We start from the raw sequence: 23,638 nt of genomic DNA on the forward strand, positions 1-23,638 counted from the left end.
GTAGGGAGGACCCAGGAAGCAAACCCGGGTCTCCTAACTGCAAGGCAGCAGTGCTACCCACTGCGCCACCGTGCCGCCCCCTCTTATTCTAAATTAAATTAATTAAAATACTGACTCACAGACATATGTAGATCCAAACACGATCAAAACCTAAGCACACGTCTGTTGCATTTTTGTAGTGTACTTCTGTGCATAACTGCATCAATAACGTGCACAGTTCTTTATCATTGCACTTGGCTTTGATTTGATCTTTGTTGTTCCCTAAGTAAATTATCTACAGTTGGAATGATACTTGTCTTCATTTGAGCACGCACTAGTGGTTTTGGCAAGGAAAGAGTTTCAGACAAATAAGATCATATCACTTGTGATTTTGAAGTTGTCAAACCATGTCTTGAAAATCTCAATAAGACTGATAAGCTAGTGCCTAATCCCATTCACAGCGTCAGGGACGTCATGCTAGGGAGGAAGCGTAACATTCTCCACTTTAGTCAGAAATAAACTCAGGTGTACACAAAACATGGTAAATTTTTCAAGTAGATCTCAAATACAGTGGAGTGGCATTGGCATGAGTTGGTAAAATAGGGCTGAATTATGTCTAATTAGGGCTGAATTTTCATTTTTTTATATGTTTGTGATTCCCAAGTCAAGTGTCTTTATTGTCATACCATCCATAAAATGTGTTGCAGCATACAGTGACACAAAATAATGTTTCCCCTGGAACATAGTGTAAAATACATAAACAAAGGACAAGTCAAAGACAGGTAAAGTACTATAATAGGTAAACAAAAATAAATAAATAATAGGTAAGTGAGTAAATAGTCATAATTTCAAATACATAAATAAATAATAATAGTAAAACCAATAATATAGAACAACAGCAGTGACAAGTGTAATAAATGTACTGTATATAAATTCGCTACTTGGGGCAGATCTGTGGTGGTACAGCAGTGCAGAGTTTAGAGTCCAGTCAGCCAAGAGATAGAAACTGTTGCAGTACCTGGCAGAACTTGTTTGGATGCTGCAGTACCTTCTGCCAGATGGAAGTGGGACTAAGAGACCATGGGAGGAGGGGTGGGAACGGTCCTTCACAATGCTGTAAACTTTGCGGATACAACCCTTTGCAAAGTTGTCTACAATGGAAGGTAGAGAGGACCAAGAGAGGCCCATTGTAGGACCTTATGGTCAGAGACACTGCAGTTCTCAAAGCAGACAGTTATGCAGTTGGATAGAACACTCTCTACGATACCCTTGTAGAATGTGTTGAGAATTGGGGGAGGTATTCTTGCCTTCTTCAGCCGCCAAAGGAAGTGGAGTCAACAATCATCTCTTTTGTCTTGTCCATATTAAGAGACAGATTTTCGCACTTAGACCAGTCTGCCAGTTTTCATAACCCCATTATATAAACTGACTAATTTCCATTGCTGATGAGACCCACTACCATTGTGTCAGCCACAAACTAAATGATGGTATTAGAGCTGTAAGCAGCCATACAATCATGAGTTAGTAGAGTGAACAGAAGTGGGCTGAGTACACAGCCCTGGGGGGGCACAAGTGCTCAGCATGAAGGTACTGGGGATGGTGTTTCTGATGTGGCCTGCTTGGGATCTCTCTATCAGAAAGGCCAGGACCCAGTTACATAGGGAAGTGTTGTAGGCTAGCAGACCCATCTTCTTTATAAGCTTCTGAGGGACAAAGCCGTTGAAAGCTGAACAGAAGTCAATTAAAAGTATCCTAGTATAAGTGTCTCTTTTGTCCAGGATCATTTGACATAGGGAGTCTGGCTTTCACATGGTCCAAGATTATCCTCTCAAAGCCCTTCATGATGAAAGGTGTGAGTGCTATAGGGCGATGGTCATTGAGGCAAAAGACAGGACATCTTTGGCACAGGTATGATGGTGGTGGTTTTGAAGCACTTCGGGATGACTGCCTGCCTCAGGGAAATATTAAAGATGTCTGTTAAGCAGCAGCTTTGCGTATGTTTACATTCAATAAAGTTCTTCTCATGTCAGCACTGGACAAGCACAGTATTTGTTCTTCCTGAGGAGAGTTGGATTTCCTAGCTGGTATGTCATTCAGGGCATCAAACTGTGCATAGACGTTGTTTAGGAAGTCTGGACAGCAGGCATCACCACTGCAGACATTTGGTGTGGACTTATAGTTTGTGATGGCTTGAATTCCCTGCCACAAGTGCTATGTGTCACTGGCGTCCTGAAAGTAGCTGTGGATATTCAGGCCATACTCAAAATAAATAAATGCTTCTTCTTGTCTGTTTGTCATTAGGATATTTTAATAATGCAATCTGAATTTAAAACAATTCTGCAAGTGCTATATACAGTATGTATGTGGGTTTGTGTTTAACACTGTGTATTTAATAATGTTACATGCAATATTGTGTTTTCATTAAACTATATTATATTAGTAATAGTGTATTTTACATGTCTGATTCCTGTATGAGTGTGGCGTGTTTATTTGATATATGGACTTATGAGCCCCCTATCTTGCACCAGATTTGACTATCAGTTTTAATGGAGGCCTTAAGTTACAATTTATGAGCCCCATACAACTGAAAATGTGTACTATTATTATTATTATTATTATTATTCAACTGACCATTCAGTGTTTCATGGTGATTACAGTGTGGAGGAGGAATTTGTACAAGGTCAGTACTATATGCAGTGGGCATAAGGTTAATTCAAGCTTTCAGTAAATTCTGCAAAGTTTCATAATTTTGTTGAGCATTATTAATTGTCTTTTCTTTCTATAACACAATTTTATTTATTTTTTCAATTGAAAAAAAAAATACCAATAAAGTAAATACAACCATGTCAACTGGAGATCATTTATAAGTGCACAAACAAATAAAGGCTTTAATTCCATTTTACTAGGCAGTGACGACATCCAAATGGAAGAGGCGCAGGTTTCCACACCTTGTAAATCCAGTGATAATGGAATCGACAATTTAGGCTTTGACATACAGGTAAATCTTTTTTTTTAAGATGTTTGGTGTCCTTTTATTACAAAATGGACTGCACTGGGAACAAAATAAACAATTTCTAATGATGAAAAAGAAATGCAATACTGTGTTAATGAGTGTACCTTTTAACAAAATTTTGTCAGCCTGGTAGAGGGTAATCAGTCATATAGAGATAAGGATAGTAGACGCTAAAGGACATGGCACAGTGCCCTTTATTATTATTGGTCCTGCTCTTAAATTACATTTTCAGTAGAACCATTTTGTTTTCATCAATCAATGGATATTTACTGTATGTAAATATTTCTTCAATATATGACTATATAGTCAGCTAATAGAAAGATACTTCTTTTTCTTATTCATATGATTTCAAATACTTCAAAACAACATACCATCCAACTACTACATTCACAGTCCATTATAGAGTCGTAGGCAGCTTAAGCTGTTCCCAGCAGTATTAGGCACAGAGTAGTCTATCACAATCTATGGCACATTCAGAATCAGTTGAGGCTAGTTTAGACTTAACAATGAGAAGGTGAAGAGGGCTTTGTTTGGGGCCAGGAGAGTGGGGAATAAGTTGAAATGAATATGACAGCAAGAAGGGTTCTTGGTGTAACATCTGGACAGAGGAAGGAGAAAAAGGAAACTTGGACGTAGAATGGAGAAGTACAGAAGAATATACAGAGGAAGAGGATGGCAAAGAAGTGGGATAGTCAGAGAGATGCAGAAAGTAGACAAGAGTACAAGGAGATAAGACACAAGGTGACGGTAGAGACGTATGATGAGTTGTTTGAGAAGTTGGACATTAAGGAGAGAGAAAAAGACCTGTACCAATTGGCAAGACAGAGGTACCGACCTAGGAAAGATGTGCAGCAGGTTAGGGTGATAAAGGATAAAGCTGGAAACATACTCACAAGCGAGGAGGGTGTGTTGAGCAGATGGAAAGAGTACTTTGAGAGGCCGATGAATGAAGGTTGGATGATGTAGAGATAGTGAATCAGGAAGTGCAACAGATTAGCAAGGAGGAAGTAAGGACAGCTATGAAGAGGATGAAGAATGGAAAAGCCATTGGTCCAGATGACATACCTGTGGAAGCATGGAGGTGTTTAGGAGAGATGGCAGTGGAGTTTTTAACCAGATTGTTTAATGGAATCTTGAAAAGTGAAAGGACGCCTGAGGAGTGGAGAAGAAGTGTACTGGTACTGATTTTTAAGAATAAGGGGGATGTGCAGGACTGTAGTAACTACATGGGGTTAAAATTGATGAGCCATACCATGAAGTTATGGGAAAGAGTAGTGGAAGCTAGGCTAAGAAGGGAAGTGATGATTTATGAGCAGCAGTATGGTTTCATGCCAAGAAAGAGGACCATGATGCAATGTTTGCTGTGAGGGTGTTGATGGAGAAGGCCAGAGAGGAGTTGCATTGCGTCTTTGTGGACCTGGAGAAAGCATATGACAGGGTGCCTCAAGAGGAGTTGTGGTATTGTATGAAAAAATCGAGAGAAGTTTGTAAGAGTTGTACAGGATATGTATGAGGTAATTGTGACAGTGGTGAGGACTGCGTGTTAGGTGAAACGGATTCATACAATGTGCAGGTGGGATTACATCAGGGATCGGCTGTGAGCCCTTTCTTATTTGCAATGTTGATGGACAGGTTGACAGACAAGATTAGACAGGAGTCCTGGTGGACTGTGATGTTTGCTGATGATATTGTGATCTGTACCGAGAGTAGGGAGCAGGTTGAGGAGACGCTGGAGAGGTGGAGATATGCTCTAGAGAGGAGAGGAATGAAGGTCAGTAGGAACAAGACAGAATACATGCATGTAAATGAGGGGGAGGTCAGTGGAATTGTGAGGATACAGGGAATAGAGATGGAGAAAGTGGATGAATTTAAATACTTGGGATCAGCAGTACTAAGTAATGGGGATTGTGGAAGAGAGGTGAAGAAGAGAGTGCTGGCAGGGTGGAATGGGTGGAGAAGAGTGTCAGGAGTGATTTGTGAGAGACGGATATCAGCAAGAGTGAAAGGGAAGGTCTACAGGATGGTAGTGAGACCAGCTTTGTTATATGAGTTGGAGGCTGTGGCACTGACCAGAAAGCAGGAGACAGAGCTGCAGGCAGCAAAGTTAAAGATGCTAAGATTTGCACTGGGTGTGACGAGTGCAAAGAAGAGATACTGGGTATATTGCGAGAAGGATACTAAGGACAGAGCTGCCAGGTGAAAGGAAAAGATGAAGGCCTAAGAGGAGGTTTATGGATGTGGTGAGAGAGGGCATGAAGGTAGTGTATGTGATAGAGTAAGATGCAGAGGACAGGAAAATATGGAAACAGATGACCAACTGTAACGATCCCTAACGGGAGCAGCCAAAACACGAGGAACACAGGCCTGACAATCATTTTGAACTGTTACTGGCCCACTTCTATTCTGTTCCACTTCTCTACATCCTGCTGTAGAACTTGGTGCCATTGCAATATTGCCATATTATATGCTAGGAGCCTTGGAATCCAAGGATGAAAAGATTTATTGTTCTACTCAGATTTCTCAGTATGCAATTATATTATTGTCACTTTAGCTATGACTTATTAATTATAATCAACCATAGACATTTTCTTCATGAAAGCCATTATTAGTTTTGTTTTCTTCTGTTCTATTGTCAACTGGCAATATCTCAGAGTATAACATGAACAGACTTTAATTGTCAGGATTTGTTTGTGTTAATCAAATTGATGCTAATTTGTCTGATAATCTATGTTTAGTTATATCTGTCACTAGTCATTTAGCCCGTTACAATAACGGGCGCTAGAACAGTAGTGCATAAACATTAGTAGGAACAGTCTATATTAAATGGCAAGGGACTTTGACCTCATTCTTTTTGTTGGTCGTATTTTTCTTTCTTTCAGCCTTTCTTTTCTTGATGTTTACTTGCTGGGCTGACCGCTCTTCGTGGGCTGCCGTCGTTTATGTGTCTTTAATTTTCTGTGACAGTAATACTGTCTTGTACGTCAGTTGGCTTGTACGTCCGTAATATACCTTTAATTTTCTCTGGCAGTAATACAAGCATGCGCGTTGGTAATATGCCTTTAATCTCCTCTGACAGTAATACTGGCTTGTATGTGGCTGTAATATGTGTCACTGTATTGTGTACCTTTAATTTCCTCTCGCAGTAATACTGGTTTGTATTTCCGTAAAACGCCTGCAACTTTCTCTGACAGTAATATCGCGCATCGCACCGTGCCCCGCGCATGCACACTTCACCAGAAGACACACACACACGGACACCTGGACGCACACAGGGATTTTATTAAAGAGGATTGCAGTATAACTGGAAATGTGTAATTTCCACTCTGTTGTGTCCTTGAGCAAGGCCCTTAACCTGCACTTGCTCCATCCTGGGGATGACGTTGTGCTCAGGATTGGCACTAAAGCCACAGTAAAAAACTCACACTGTCCCATTCCATTCAAACTAGTGTGGTGCTGAGGTGTCACCCATTGCATGGCTGCACTTGGGTCCTAAATTGGGATCCTAAGGTGGTTCGTCATGTGGTGGGTGCAGCAACATGCTGTATTAGTGCAAGCTCCCAACCTGCATTCAGTAAAGCCCACCATTAAAATACATTGGATTAAGTATTAAGATGATTCCTTCTCTTGGTCCTTAGCAAGGTGGCATTTGACTAAGAAAAAAGCAGAAAAAGGAAATGTACAAAAGAGCCAAAAAGGTAAATGGTAAATGTTGACTAAGTAAAGGAAAACTCTGTGACAAATAAAAATCCCTTCATGAACTATAATAAAAAGCTCAAAAAATATACAAAACAGTTATGTAACCCTTCAAAAAAGAGCCAGGAGGCTCAATGCCTCAGCAACATGACTGAAACCAGAAAAGCTTTTATACAGATGGCCTAAGGTAAAGGCCTCAGATGATCACACAACTGGGTAACTGAGACCCTGCTCTCTTAGGTCCAAAAAAAACTGGAAGGAAAGGAACAATGCAACTTATGGTCAAGGAGCTGAATGAAAAGTAATTAGCAAAACTGAAAGCATGACCAGCAGATGTAAAACAATTAACAAATCCCAATGGAGAAAATAAAATACTTAGCAAAACTAAAGATAAGGATGGAACCTCAGATAAATCTTGACACATCCTCCAAATATCTCAAATGAATTTAAATTTATGCTTGTATTCTTAAACTACCACAGAATGTTATTTAAGTTCTCGTTGTAGTCAGTCAGTCAGTAATTTTCCAACCCGCTATATCCTAACACAGGGTCACGTGGGTCTGCTGGAGCCAATCCCAGCCAGCACAGGGCGCAAGGCAGGAACAAACCCTGGGCAGGGTGCCAGCCCACCGCAGGACACACGCACACACACATCCACACACCAAGCACACACTAGGGACAATTTAGGATCAGCAATGCACCTAATCTGCATGTCTTTGGACTGTGGGAGGAAACCGGAGTACCCGGAGGAAACCCACGCAGACACGGGGAGAACATGCAAACTCCACGCAGGGAGGACCAGGGAAGTGAACCCGGGCCTCCTTACTGCAAGGCAGCAGCGCTACCACTGCGCCACCGTGTTGCCCTCCCATTGTAGTTACAGTTAGAAAACCTTGAAGTTAATTAAGTGTCCATATTACAGTACTTATTCTTCTGATGTTTGTGTTGATATTATCCTTCATTGTTTCTATTTGCAATTCTTCCTGAGAACATAGGATGAGACACCTTCTTGACTTGTCTCCTTCTTTCTGGCCTCTCTGCTGTGGATGCTCAAGTATCTTGAAGTGAATTGTTGTAGTCCTGTGTGTGGAATCTTTATGCTTGCTACCTGCTAACTATATAAGCATGCTGTACAAAAGGTCAGCTTTGTCTCCTATGTGATCTTTCCATGCAAGTTTACCAAAAAGGTTAGTATTGTTTCTAGAATGAGGTTGAGATTTTTAGTGGGTAAAACAAAAAGAACTGTCTGCAAAGAGCACATGTGACATTTAGAAATCAGCCACCTGAAACATAAAATTCAGATTTATTCTCATACTGTTATTTCATAGTACCTTGCATTTCAAGCAACGAGTGCATGTTTTAACTTAACTTTACTTACTTATTTTTTATCTTTTGTTAGTTTCATAAATTAGACAATCCATCTCACATTTTTAAATTAATTACAAAATATGAATGTTATTCAATGTATTTTACACTAGAGATACAGAATTTGTTTTTGAGCCATGTGTAATTAGCCAAAATGACTAAATTAAATTAAATTAGATTAGATACATTTTATTAATCCCATGAGTGTAAGAAGCATCAAAGAAATAGTTTTTTATAGACATGTTATATGGGTTGGAGACGGTGGCACTGACCAGAAAGCAGGAGACAGAGCTGGAGGTTGCAGAGTTAAAAATGCTAAGATTTGCATTGGGTGTGACGAGGATGGATAGGATTAGAAATGAGTACATTAGAGAGTCAGCTCAAGTTGGACGGTTGGGAGACAAAGTCAGAGAGGCGAGATTGTGATGGTTTGGATATTTGCAGAGGAGAGATGCTGGGTATATTGGGAGAAGGATGCTAAGGATAGAGCTGCCAGGGAAGAGGAAAAGAGGAAGGCCTAAGAGAAGGTTTATGGATGTGGTGAGAGAGGACATGCAGGTGATGGGTGTAACAGAACAAGATGCAGAGGACAGAAAGATATGGAAGAAGATGATCTGCTGTGGCAACCCCTAATGGGAGCAGCCGAAAGAAAAAGAAGAATGTCTATATGCATTGCAAATATTCCTAGGACAGAAAATTGAAAAGTAATAACAAATAAAAATATCTAGTAACAAGCATTTTATAAAATTTTAATTGAGATGTTAAGTCTTCAAGTTCATTCAGTGATTATGTTTTCCATTTAATTTTAAATTGTTCCAAAATATCATAATTTTGTTCTTATACTAAAGCATAATCCTGTCTGCCACTGCCTTCAGCTCAATTTCCTGGTTCCATTTATCCATCTATTAATTGTACCCCTTAAATTCAATTGTAGGGTTCTGTGTTAGCGTTAGGCCAAACTTCGGGATCAACCTTTGATAAAACGCCACTCCATTGCTAGGCACAATACTCCCATACTTTCCTACACAAGATCAGTTTTCTAACTACCGGTATGTCTTTGGAATGTGGTAGAAATGAAGAATCTGAAAATTGTCTTTTTCATCATATAACATTGCGAATGGCCTCACCTTATGTTGCCTTATGGAACTTATTAATGATGTCACAAGCAGAAGACAAAATTATACCCATCCATCCCGCTATATCCTAACTACAGGGACATGGGGGTCTGCTGGAGCCAATCCCAGCCAATACTGGGTGCAAGACAGGAAACAAACCCCAGACAGGGCGCCAGCCCACCGCAGGACACACACACACATCCACACACCAAGCACACACTAGGGACAATTTAGAATCGCCAATGCACCTAACCTGCATGTCTTTGGACTGTGGGAGGAAACCGGAGCACCCGGAAGAAACCCACACAGACACGGGGAGAACATGCAAACTCCACGCAGGGAGCACCCGGGAAGCGAACCCGGATTTCCTAACTGCGAGGCAGCAGTGCTACCACTTTGCCACCGTGCCGCCCATAATTATACCAACACTGTTAAATACTGTAGAAGGACTTCTTTTATAACAGTACCTGAAAATAGTGAAGGAACACTACAAATAAATAAAAACAGTAAGGCCTACTGTTTTTCTGGACCTGCGTTCTCCATTTCTGCAAGGTAGTTCCAAATGGGCTCAATTGACTCAGTGGTCTCCTCTCATTTGCCATTTTTTTATGTTTCTTTTGTTAGTATGGTTCTCCCACTTGACTATCTCAAGATATCAGCCAAGCCCCAAAATCACTTTTAAGATTGGGATGACCTAATGTCTGCAACAAAACCATTCGTTTACAGCTTTCTTTGTTTGCCTTGGGGATAGCCCTACATCCCTGAACGTTCCTCAAAGAAGCCAAGTGTTCAGGGAGGATGCCCTTGTCCTTTAAACAGGAGCGATATGGTCACTTATCATCAGGTTCTATCATCCTGGTGGTCTTTATTCTCATTTCGGTTCCATGTGACCTCATTTTCTTTCAATCAAGGTAGTACTTAGAAGCTGCTGTTTTGCTTTGCATCTAGCATCCTCGAGGGAACATTATATGCTCCTTCCCAGACCACCTCTCACTCTCTAGCTGTGTACAGTCATTTCAGGGAATTCAGGATAGACACAGGAAGATACCCTTTGGGGTGTCAACTTTTCCACTCCACTGGATTGATAATATTTATGATCTTCTCAGACTTCCCTATCTGCAGGCTTAGATTTCAGAATAATCCCAAATGAGGTCTTGCCTCCCAAATCAAGCCCCAGGCTTCCAGTATTCCAAATGGGACTTTCCTCTTACTATAAGACATATAAAACGGAAAAAACAGAGTCAAAATAGCTCTTAAAAGATTTAAAATTAAAAAATATCAAATAATGATCCAAAAGATCTTTAAAAAGTTTGAAATTTTAATTCAAAGAAAAATATACCAAAGAAAACAAAACAAATGAAAAAGTTAGCAAAATGATGTACCTAAAAGGCAACTCAAAACATACAAAATCAGTTTGAGAACCAAGAATCTAATCTAATAGAGCCAAAAAGTCAGATACCTAAGCCAAATCCCATAAGAAAATCAAAGTCAGGAATTTGACTTACAATACTGGCCAAACGTCTTGGCAGTGACACAAATGTTGTGTTTTGCAGACTTTGCTGCTTCAGCATTTTCAGATTATTTTATTTATGTTTCTATTGTAAACTGAAGAACAATTATAATCATAAATTTTAAAGGTTTCTATTGGCAAATACAGTACCTCAAATTTATGTAAAGAGTCAATATTTACAATGTTGACCCTGCTGACATGCTGGATATCAAGTTCTGGGTCAAATCCTGACTGATGGTGATCCATTTTTGCCTTTTTAGTGCTTGGAGTTGATCACAATTTGTGGGTTTCTGCTTGTCCACTCACTTTTTGAGAATTGACCACAGGTTCTCAATAGGATTAAGATCTGGGGAGTTTTCTGGGCATTGGTCCACAGGTTTCAATGTTATGATCTCCTAGCCACTTCATTATCACTTTTACCTTATGACATGGTGCTCCATCATGCTGGAAAATACACAGATCACCAAATTGCACCTGGATTGTTGGGAGAAGTTGCTCTTGGAGGACATTTTGATACCATTCTTTATTTATGGCTGTGTTTTGGGCAGAATTCTGAGTGGGCCCCCTCCCTTGAATGAGAAGCCACCCCACACATGGATTGTCCCAGGATGCTTCACTTTTGGCACAGCACAGGACTCATGGTAGCATTCACTATTTCCTTCTCTGGACAATCAATTTTCCAGATATCCTAAACAGTCAGAAGAAGAATTCATCCTAAACAAAAAATGCTTTACCCCAGTCTTCTGCTGTCCAATCCTTGTACTCCCTGCAGAATTTCAATCTGTCCTTGATGTTTTTTTCGGAAAGAAGTGGCTTCTTTACTGCCATTCTTGACACAAGGCCATTGTCCAAAAGTCTTTGCCTCACTGTGTGAGCAGATGCACTCACACCCAACTGCTGATTGTACTAAGCAAGTGCTGCACTGGTGGCAACACAATTCTGTAACTGACTCCTCCTGACGGTCCTGATGCTTGCTGGACACTTTTAGCTGATCATTTTGTGCCAGGGCCAAAATAAGTGAAAATAGTTTTTCGTGATAAATGTAACTTTTTATGCTAATAGAGCTCTTTGCAATGAATTAATATACATCTGATCACTCTGCACAATGATATAAAAACAATGTGAATTGCCACCACAAAAGCTGAAGCTGCAAATATTGTAAAACACAATATTTGTGTCACTGGCAAAACATTTGGCCACCACTGTAAGTCAAAAAACAGAGAAGCAAAAGTTAAAGAACTTGAAGGCACAAAAAGAGTTGTTTGGAATCTGAAAACTCGATCATATTGTGAACCAAAGGTCACAACCTCTGAGAACACACCCCAACAAAACAAGATGCCACCCTAACAACTAGATGTCAAAATAGCAGCAATAGGAAATAAACAAAATGATGGGGGAAACGGACCAAAATAAAGAGCAAAACCAAAAGTAAGTTTTAATTCAGAAAATGAAGGTGAGATTCAGATTGGAGGACTCAGGAAACCCTCAAACCAAATGCTAGATCTTGCAAATAACATGTGACATTAATTCATAACAGCCACACAAGCAAAGGTTCCCACAAAACACAAGTATATAACTAAAACATCAAAACACTGTGACAGCAGATGGTGTTATACCAGCGCTTAACCTGGCACAGACAGACAAAAGAGGCACATTTGAACAAGATCACGCTTTTTATTTTCAGTTCTCTTCTTTACAGTCCTTTACACTTTACACACTATACATTAGTATAGGAACCTAATCAAGGACTCTGTTAAATGGTGCGACCTACAACTGAACACCAGCAAAACCAAGGAGCTGGTGGTGGATTTTAGGAGGCCCAGACCCCTCATAGACCCAGTGATCATCAGAGGTGACTGTGTGCAGAGGGTGCAGACCTATAAATACCTAGGAGTGCAGCTGGATGATAAATTGGACTGGACTGCCAATACTGATGCTCTGTGTAAGAAAGGACAGCGCCAACTATACTTCCTTAGAAGACTGGCGTCCTTCAACATCTGCAATAAGATGCTGCAGATGTTCTATCAGCGCCCTCTTCTACGTGGTGGTGTGCTGGGGAGGCAGCATAAAGAAGAGGGCTGCCTCATGCCTGGACAAACTGGTGGCGAAGGCAGGCTGTATTGTAGGCACAGAGCTGGACAGTTTGACATCTGTGGCAGAGCGACGGGCACTGAGCAAGCTCCTGTCAATCATGGAGAATCCACTGCATCCACTGAACAGGATCATCTCCAGACAGAGGAGCAGCTTCAGCGACAGACTGCTGTCATTGTCCTGCTCCATTGACAGACTGAGGAGATCGTTCCTCCCCCACACTATGCGACTCTTCAACTCCACCTGGGGGGTAAACGTTAACATTATACAAAGTTATTGTCTGTTATACCTGCATTTTTATCACTCTTTAATTTAATATTGTTTTTTTTTATATCAGTATGCTGCTGCTGGAGTATGTGAATTTCCCCTTGGGATTAATAAAGTATCTATCTATCTATCTATCTATCTATCTATCTATCTATCTATCTATCTATCTATCTATCTATCTATCTATCTATCTATCTATCTATCTATCTATCTATCTATCTATCTATCTATCTATCTATCTATCTATCACCATGCTCAAATCTTTCCTTCCTCTCTGTATTGCTGCCTCTACTCCACTCCTCGCAAGCTCCATCCTCTTCCACCTGACTCCAGCTCTATGAATGGAGTGAGGCAGCCCCTTTTATAATGCACCCGGATGTGCTCCAGGTGCTCCCTGATGACCTTCCTGCAGCACTTCCTGGTGTAGCAGAAGTGCTGCATACCATGGCTTCTGATCCATCCAGGTGCCCCCTGGTGGTGGCAACGGGTCCCCACAAGGTTGAGCTTCCAAGCTCTGTTCCCATGGCCCCAAAACCTACCAGGGTGACTGCCTTCTTGTGTTCCAGGGGAGGTGCTGCTCCTCTCCCGGTCCTTCCATCTTCCAGGTGTCCTGACTGGGCATGAGCTCCAGACGTCCGCCACACTACAAATACACATAATACAAAAATATTAAATTTGACAAAAGAATATTGAAAAAAACAGACAAAAATATGATATATTATATAATAATATATATATAATAACATATTATATAAAGTAATACTTAACAAGGCATAAAATTAACAATTCATATAAGAATTTGTATGAGCCAAGGACAACACCCTGGGTAAGCCACAACAAAAATGTCATCGCCCTGCCTGTGTTCTGTGCCCCTTTTCTGCCTGCAGTTCCCTTGTCCAGGATACTCATAATAAAAAAATGCTTACCACAGAACTCCCAGAATTAATAAAACTATGATATTGTATATCAAGATAACTAAGGCACTCTCATTTTTATGAAGGAAAATAATGCAACTTATTGATAACACAAGGATTAACCCAGGCACAGGGGATGTACAAACCAGTGTGTTTCTTTGTGCCAGTCCCAACCCCGGATAAATGGGGAGGGTTACATCAGGAAGGGCATCCGGTGTAAAATTTTACCAAATCAATATGCGGACAACAATGCAAATTTCTATACCAGATTGGCTGAGCCTCGGGTTAACAACAACCGCCACCACTACTGTTAGTCAACAGGGTGCTGGCGGAAACTGGGCTACTGTTGGCCGAAGAAGAAGAAGGAGAAGAAGAGGAGGGAGACATGTCCGGAGGCAGGAGGAGAGGAGGAAGGTACAGAGAGTGGAACTGAGGGTAGGAACTTTGTTGTCAGTATGACTGGTAAGGGGAGAGCGTTAGCAGATATAATGGAGAAAAGGAAAGTTGAAATATTGTGCGTGCAAGAGACTATATGGAAGGGAAGTAAGGCCAGGTGGATCAGAGGTGGATTCAAATTGTTCTGTCATGGTGTGGATAGAAGGAGAAATGGAGTAGGGGTTATTCTAAAGGAACAGTATGTCAAGAGTGTTTTGGAAGTGAAAAGAGTGTCAGACAGAGTAATGATTATGAAGCTGGAAATTAGAGGTGTGATGATGAATGTTGTTAGTGCCATATGCACCGCAAGTTGGGTGTGCAATGGATGAGAAAGATTTTTGGAGTGAGTTGGATGAAGTGATAAACAGTGTACCCAAGGGACAGAAAGTGGTGATTGGAGCGGATTTCAATGAACATGTTGGTGAAGGGAACAGAGGAGACGAGGAGGTGATGGGTAGGTATGGTGTCAATGAGAGGAATGAAGAAGGTCAGAGGATAGTGGATTTTGCCAAAAGGATGGACATGGCTGTGGTGAATACATATTTTAAGAAGAGGGAGGAACATAGGTTGATGTATAAGAGTGGAAGAAGATGCACAGAGGTAGATTATATCCTATGCAGAATAGTCAATCTGAAGGAGATTGAAGACTGCAAAGTAGTGGCAGGGGAAAGTGTAGTTAAGCAGCATAGGATGGTGGTCTGTAGGATGACATTGGAGATCAAGAAGGGGAAGAGAGTGAGGGCAGAGCCAGGATCAAATGGTGGAAGTTGAAAAAGGAAGACTGCAAGGTTGAGTTTAGGGAGCAGGTGAGACAGGCACTGGGTGGTAGTGAAGAATTGCCAGACAGTTGTGAAACTACAGCAGATGTAGTAAGGGTGACAGCAAGAAGTGTGCTTGGTGTGACATCTGGACAGAGGAAGGAGGAAAAGGAAACCTGGTGGTGGAATGGGAAGTACAGGAGAGTATACAGAGGAAGAGGATGGCAAAGAAGAAGTGGGATAGTCAGTGAGATGCAGAAAGTAGACAAGAGTACAAGGAGATAAGGCGCAAGGTGAAGAGAGAGGTGGCGAAGGCTAAAGTAAAAGCGTATGATGAGTTGTATGAGAGGTTGGACACTAAAGAGGGAGAAAAGGACCTTTACGGATTGGCTAGACAGAGGGGCCGAGCTGGGAAAGATGTGCAGCAGGTTAGGGTAATAAAGGATAAAGATGGAAATGTACTCACAACAGAGGGGAGTGTGTTAAGCAGATGGAAAGAGTACTTTGAGAGGCTTATGAATGAAGAGAATGAGAGAGAGAGAGAAGAGGTTGGATGATGTAGAGATAGTGAATCAGGAAGTGCAACGGATTAGCAAGGAGGATGTAAGGACAGCTATGAAGAGGATGAAGAATGGAAAAGCCGTTGGTCCAGATGACATACCTGTGGAAGTACGGAGGTGTTTAGGAGAGATGGCAGTGGAATTTTTAACCAGATTGTTTAATGGAATCTTGGAAAGTGAGAGGATGCCTGAGGAGTGCAGAAGAAGTGTACTGGTGTAAGTGTAAGAATAAGGGGGATGTGCAGGACTGCAGTAACTACAAGGGGATAAAATTGATGAGCCAGAGCATGAAGTTATGGGAAAGAGTAGTGGAAGCTAGGTTAAGAAGTGCAGTGATGATTCTGAGGTAGGAGTGACAGATGCATTCAAGGTGGAGGTAGGATTACATCAGGGATCGGCTCTGAGCCCTTTCTTATTTGCAATGGTGATGGACAGATTGACAGATTGACAGACGAGATTAGACAGGAGTCCCCGTGGACTATGATGTTTGCTGATGACATTGTGATCTGTAGCGAGAGTAGGGAGCGGATTGAGGAGACCCTGGAGAGGTGGAGATATGCTCTAGAGAGGAGAGGAATGAAGGTCAGTAGGAACAAGACAGAATACATGTGTGTAAATGAGAGGGAGGTCAGTGGAATGGTGAGGATGCAAGGAGTGGAGTTGGTGAAGGTGGATGAGTTTAAATACTTGGGATCAAGACTAGCTGTGTTATATGGGTTGGATATGGTGGCACTGACCAGAAAGCAGGAGACAGAGCTGGAAGTGGCAGAGTTAAAGATGCTAAGATTTGTATTGGGTGTGACAAGGATGGATAGGATTAGAAATGAGTACATTAGAAGGTCAGTTCAAGTTGGACGGTTGGGAGACGAAGTCAGAGAAGCGAGATTACGCTGGTTTGGACATGTGCAGAGGAGATATGCTGAGTATATTGGGAGAAGGATGCTAAGGATAGAGCTGCCAGGCAAGAGAAAAAGAATAAGGCCTAATAGAAGGTTTATGGATGAGGTGCGAGAAGACATGCAGGTGATGGGTGTAACAGAGCAAGATGCAGAGGACAGAAAGATATGGAAGAAGATGATCTGCTGTGGCAACTCCTAACGAGAGCAGCCGAAAGAAGAAGATTGATAAACACAATGATTATATAAATATGATAAATGCATATACATGTTGACATGTAAGACTGGGCGCAGAGAGACAAACATATGATATACAGTATTGGCTGGCTGTTTACTGGTATTTAGAGTTCTACTTTATCTTGGCACAGATAAAGAGTTTTACAATACGAAGTCTTCATGTGTGATGTCCGATTTGGTGTGGAGTAGTTGCTTTGTTGTTGCTCCGGGTTCACATTGAAGATTCTTCGCGCATTTTAGTGCACTCTTTCTCTTTGATGCATGATCCTTGCCAGTGCTGTGCTGCTGCTTCCTCAGTTTGCCTTTTGCTCTTCATTGTACAGAAAAGGCATTACTCATTTTAGCCCATGCCTTCTCATCCTCATCAGACTACTGGCACACAGCTTTGGCTTGACAGACTGGGTCTCAGCTTCTGGTTCACAAAGATATGAGTTTGTCAAATTCAGTTCTCCAAGGAAGAGTGGCTCATCACTTTCAGTATGAGAGAAGATTTTAGAAAGTCATTTTGGAGAATGTGCACAAAGTGCCCCTGAGAAGAGTCCCAGAATTCTTTAGGATTCCCTAGAGAATTTCAGTGAGAGTGTTCAAATCACAATTTATAACTCTCCAAGTTTCTCTTTGCTTCTCCCCATTCTCTGTCATTCTTTGATTCTATTCTTTTTCTTGTCTCTTCTTTTAGAGATGGGGTGCATGTGGTTTAAAAGGAAGAATGAATCTTCTCCTGATTGGATTAAAGTCACTTCCAGTTACAAAACTGGTGTCTTATAGTAGGCGAGTCCTACTGTCCATCTTAGTAGTCATCCCATAAATTATAGGTCTTTGTCCTTGCTTGAGTTCATTTCATGCCTGTGATTTACACCATTGTTTGATCCTGGTACAAACTGAATTCAGTCACTTAGTTTTGAATGCAAGGGGGGCACAGCTGGATACGTGCATTCCTTTTAAATCTGCTCTCTTAACAGGCCTGGTGTGCCGTGAAAGCCTAGTAGATTGGCCAATGCCAACTCTGTTCTGCATAGCCTGTAGCTATAGGATCCATAAACACAAGAATTACCATCTTGACAATGTTATGGAAGCCTCAAAGGTCTTAACATTTAAATCAAGCCTAGAAACTCTATTCCTTTAGTATAGCATAATCCAGGAAATTAGTTGGTGTGTACATTCATATTAAATTTTATTAAATCTGGTATTCATTGTGATGAAATACCCAGTCTCAGAGGCTAACGTGAAACACCATAAAACACAGAGAGAGATTACTGTTATGATTTGCAGTCTTCTTTATTTTTTCCTGGGTTTTTAATTATAAGCAAAATCAAAACTATCTTGTTTTGTATTGTTTCTTTTTTTCTTTTTAACTCAAGGAATCTAATTGTGCTATTAGTTCCTTGAGTTACCATCTTATTTAAAAGTTAACTTTTTACCATCATTTTTGATGTTGTTTTGTTTCATTATTGAATGTCCCCATCTTTGGGAGCTTGCTATGGCAATTTCTGATGAACCTGTGGGGATGCTGTGACTATATACACAACAGGATAAAAGATCAACTGGGAACTTTATTCGCTATTTGAGATTGGAATAAAATTAACGATTCATTCTATTTACTTTCTGACGTTGTTATTGGTACCTGTAACTCCCTTTTGATTACTATCTTTCATTTTGTATTTTGTTTATGGCAATGAATTTTCTTTGATTCCCTCACATTCACCTTGCTTTGTTTTCCTGACTACAGTTACCTCCCGGTCCTTTAGTATTGACTGGTTGCTTGGCATTACAGCTACTTGGCCTTTAACAAGCCTTTTGTTAGGGAGCTTGAGACCTCAAATGTTGTTTTTCTGTATAGACTAAAGTTTTGCAATGATTTCAGGTTGGTCTGGACTTGTTGGCTTTGCCTTTGTCAATGTTTTTGACATTTCTTCTCATTCCCTTGTTTTTGGTTTGTCTTTGTTTTGGTTTATGTCATTTACTAGCCAACCCGCGGAGTACCATACGCCGCATAATCAGGCTGGGTTTTTAATGATTTTTAAGCACAGGGAAAAAAGTAACATTTGAAAAATCCGGAGGAGAGGGGAAGGACGCCCATTACGCCCCATCCGTCATGCTAGTCTGCTGATTTCTCCTGGCCATTTTCATTAACGTTACAGAAACTTATGATACACTTGAATGACATCTGTTAAAACTCGTATTGCTTTTATTTTTTCGCAGCTACAGACTGACAATGAAGAGAAGGGTTCGTCAGCAGCTTCTAGTGTGTGATGTGTAAAAAATATAAATATAACTTCTTTAACTGCCTTGTGGTGCTGTAGTAGTACGGCTGCTTTGCAGTAAGGAGACAGTGGAAGATTGTGGGTTCGCTTCCTGGTTTCTCCCTGTGTGGATAGCAAATTATCCGCGACAAACAAACTGTTTTGCACGCTGCAAACCAACCCGCGGCGTAGTATACGCCAATTTTTCAATGTTTTTTAAGCAGAGGGAAAAAAATGAACATTTGCAAAATCCGTAACGCTGCTTTCAGTAAGTACAATGCACACGCGTTTAGTTTGTTGGTGACTTTTTGCCAGCTGTCTTTTCTGGTTTGGGCTGTTTTTGCAGTGTTACTGCTTGTGCATATTAAATCTTGAATTGCTTTGAGTAACTAATTAACTAACTAACTAACACCCACCCACTCAGCTTGTGTTAAAAAAATGCGCCCGTTCTTTCATCATTTTGTTGCAGCAATATACATTGTGTTTTCACTATGTGCGGAGGTGCGCATTCATCTCGGATTATTACATCCAGCTAATCTGCTACACGACTGCGTTTGAAAAACCGACTTATCCCTGATGAGTTTCACCGGCATTAATGATTAGGAATCTGGTTGGAACAAAACCCTGCATCCACAGGGGTTCACCAGGACTGAGTTTGGGAAACACTGCTGAACAGAGACGAAACCGACTCAGGTGAGGAGTGGGGGCGGGCAAAGTGGTTGTAGCTATTGATTATTCGGTGTTGTTTGCCTAGGTGTCTGATCTGCGTTGACTGACATGGCTATTTTCTGCGTATCCCATGGTTGTCTTCCGGCAGTGTGAATGCCTCGAAAGATAGGGCGCCCTTGTGTGGTGAGTTGTTGGAGTTTGTAGAGAGCGAGGGTAGACGCGGTCCGTGAAAAAAGGAGTGTTTTTGGCGCGGATGCGAATCGCTTTATGTAGCGTGTAAAACAGTTTGCGATGGAGAACGCAGTTGTACGTCGTAACCGAAAGGAATCTGTGGCTCTGAGGTGCATGTGGTTCGTAGTAGGGAGGAACTCGACTAACCGGGTGATTGGTGAGTTTTTGCGTCCGACTTGGTGGTCGTGGCTCTTGCCAACTCACGGCGTATCATATGCCGCATAATTATGTATTGATGGGTGAACACTTTCTGAACGACACAGTTGTCCAAACAGAAGCGAAAGTAAAATCGAGCCTGGTGCATTCTTTAACTGCATTCTCTGTCTTGTAGCGCAGTGGTAGTGTTGCTGCTTTACAGTAAGGAGACTGTGGAAGATTTTGGGTTCGTTTGGGCTGCATTTGCAGTGTTACCGCCTGTGCATATTAAATCTTGAAATCCTTCGAGTAACAAATTAACTAACACCCACCCACACACACGCAGCTTGTGTGAAAAAATGCGCCCGTACTTTCATCATTTTGTTGCAGCCTATCAAAGACTTGCTGCCCCCAACTCAAGGTGGCTCAGAGGTCCATGTGTAGCGTACAACAGATGAACATAAATGACGCCGTTTTTTTCCGAGGCGTCGCGTCCCAGTTAGTGGGCGTGGCTCTGCGAGTTGTCGTCGTATCCAATGGTCATAGAGTTGGTGGGCGAGGCTCTTTCCTACTTGTCGGCGGCTTAGTGAATCCACGCCTCTTCCTGCGTGCTTTCATGGGTGTCTTGTTTTGGTGTGCGTGCTTTCATGGGTGTCTTCCCCCTTTGGTGGCGACTTTGTGAATTATATATATAGGTGTTTCCCAGTTCCCTTACCTATCTCCAAGTCAATTAGGGCTGTTTGATGCTGAATTCATTAAATCAGCAGTTACCGGAGCATCTTATATATGATTCCTATATGCCCCAACAAGTTATTAGTTTCTGTAAGCAGCTGTATCCTTCAACTTCCATTTTGTGATTTCTGTTGGCTCAGGATTTGAGATTAATTTAAACTATTTAACATTTGATTCTTTGGATGGGTTCCTTATTTATTGTTTGTGATTTGGGCTTATAAAGAAAAGAAGACTGTGAACCCTAAAAAGACTAGATTAAGATTTAACTTGTTTATTAACATATGACTCATTTCTTTAATGTCCTTTTAAATAATTAAACAAAAAGGCCAAAATGTAAGAAATCCTAAAGGTAAACATACAGTGGAACCTCGATTCACGACCATAATTCGTTCCAAAACTCTGGTCGTAACCCGATTTGGTTGTGAACCGAAGTAATTTCCCCCATAGGATTGTATGTAAATACAATTAATCCGTTCCAGACCATACGAACTGTATGTAAATATTTTTTTTTATGTTTTTAAGCACAAATATAGTTAAATAAACCATAGAATGCACAGCGTAATAGTAAACTAAATGTAAAAACATTGAATAACACTGAGAAAACCTTGAACAGCAGAGATAACTAACACTGCAATAGTTCGCGCTATAGCAACCGCTGGCTAAAAACACTTTTTTGTAATTAGTTTTAAGCACAGGGAAAAAAAATGAACATTTGAAAAAATCCGTAATTTAATAAACCACCAAGAAAAGTAACATTGCAACAATGCACGCTCCGAACCGATTGCTGTAAACAGAAGTGAAAACAAAATCAAGCCCAGTGCATTCTTTAACTGTCTTCCTACCTAAAGCGTCCAGTGTGTGTCTCTCTCTCTCGCGCTGCCTGTGTGTGTCTCTCTCATGCTCCTGTGTGTGTGTGTCTCTCTCTCGTGTGTGTGTCACGCTCTCTCGCTCTCTCTCTCTCTCTTGCTCGCTGCACAGGAAATGCACAGGAAGAGACTGAACACATACAAACCGAAAAGGAAACTGGCTTGTTCATATACCGAGTGTGTGGTCGTGAACAGATGCAAAAGTTTGGCAAACTTTTTGGTCGTAAACCGATTTGTACGTGTTCCGAGACGTTCGTGAACCGAGGTTCCACTGTACAATAAATGCTTTCATATATCAAAAAGGTCAAGTTTTACAAAGGTTGCCACTAAAGAAATACTATAATGAGAAAAAAGACAGGCAATACAAAACATTCATGATTCAGCAGCAAAATAATTTTGCTAATTCAATTCAAATTTTAGAGATGTGAGAAAAGGGGAATGAATGACAAATAACTCAAGTTCAATGCCTAGCTGACAGCAACAGTCTTAAAAGGGGATCAGTTGACATCCCCTTTAGCTTCACACCTGCATTATTAGGAGGTACCGTCCATCTGAGCTCAACACAAAGAATGTAACAAAATAAGCAAATTTCAGTTAACGGGAGGTTTTGACGTCAGCATTCTAAGTGCAAAAGTGAAACCCTCAACATATTGCTGAAAGTATAACCATTCCAGTCAATTTGTTTTGTTTGTTTTGCCTCTGAATACAAAGCAGGTTGGTACAATAATAAATTGGTCAAGCCTTTGAATTTGACCTGCTTTCTTCCAGAGTTTTCTCAAGGCTTTTGTTTTAGTTTCTACATCTCATTAAATCATAACAGGCACATTTGTGGTTGAGGTTTCTATTTGAAGTAAGAAAAAAGTATTAGAAAGTGTGAAGCATGTATTAACGCATTAAAAATATGGTGTGGCTGTACCCAAAGTTTAACAATGTTTACTAACAAATCTGAAATTGGGTGTGTCAACTGTGTCATTCAAGAGATGACTAAAAGTAAGAGAAAAAATGGGAGAAAGAGAGAGAAACAACTACTGAGTAGTACTAGTAAGTGGTCCTGTAATGTTATTGTGAGAAGAATGAAACCTTTGGGGTGGTAAACCAGATTATCAGTACAGGTAAGAAGATAACTGGAGATGAACGGAAGCATATACTGTTTATATAGGACATTCAAGGGCAACGCAGCTTGACAACCATTGACTTTCACTCTGTAAGTCCTATCTGTTGTAATAAAAAGAGCAAAGAGATTATAAAGAGTTGGGGCACCAGTGGTGATCCCCATATAATTGGTGGCAAAACAACAAAGTCAATTAACATTCAACATGAGAACATCTTCCCAGACATGAATCTAAGATTAGACTCAAGTAAGATGGCAGTGGTGCTAGTTGATGAGGTGAAAGGGGCAGGTCCAGGAGCCCCAGAATTATAAGTTATGTCTGTTTCTGGACCTGCAGAAGGAAACAGAGACGTTATAAGGCAGCTCTAACTCTTGACTTGGGATGGAATTATATGTCGACAAGCCCTGAAGTTGTCTCCTAGGTACATGTGTGTGACATAGCCATCCCCTTAGCCCATACCCTTTGGGTCAGGCGGGCTGAATCAAGAGGTCATAAGCATGAAAGAGTGAATCGGTATTGGAGTGGAGAGAGCCACAATGATGCTGAACCTTGAACTTATACTGCTAGACATCCAAAAAGCATCAAGTGATGTGTGGATTCAACTCTTTATGCAATGCCATCCACTGGACAGGTAAAGATTCGATGACAAGTGTGAACACTCAGCCAAGAAGGTAGCACCTCAGCCGTTGAATGGCCCATTTGATCACCAAGGGCTGCTTTAGGTTACAAATGCAGTATCCAATTTTCTATCCATGCCACAATATTAGGAGCATTCTTTTATGTGAGATTAGTCAGGGGTGTCTTTCGGAGAAGTGAA

General features: G+C 41.0%; 1 protein-coding gene across 1 annotated transcript in view; it reads left to right on the top strand.

The window, feature by feature from the left end:
- slc28a1 (solute carrier family 28 member 1) overlaps positions 1-23,638 on the top strand; it is a 211,693-nt gene that overhangs the window by 17,416 nt on the left and 170,639 nt on the right. The window contains exon 2 of the mRNA XM_051920321.1: positions 2,886-2,977. Within this exon, the coding sequence (XP_051776281.1) occupies positions 2,886-2,977 (92 nt within the window). The remainder of the gene's footprint in view (positions 1-2,885; positions 2,978-23,638) is intronic.

This window comes from Erpetoichthys calabaricus, chromosome 17 (genome assembly GCF_900747795.2).
Source record: "Erpetoichthys calabaricus chromosome 17, fErpCal1.3, whole genome shotgun sequence".
In the NCBI taxonomy this organism is placed as follows: Eukaryota; Metazoa; Chordata; class Cladistia; order Polypteriformes; family Polypteridae; genus Erpetoichthys; species Erpetoichthys calabaricus.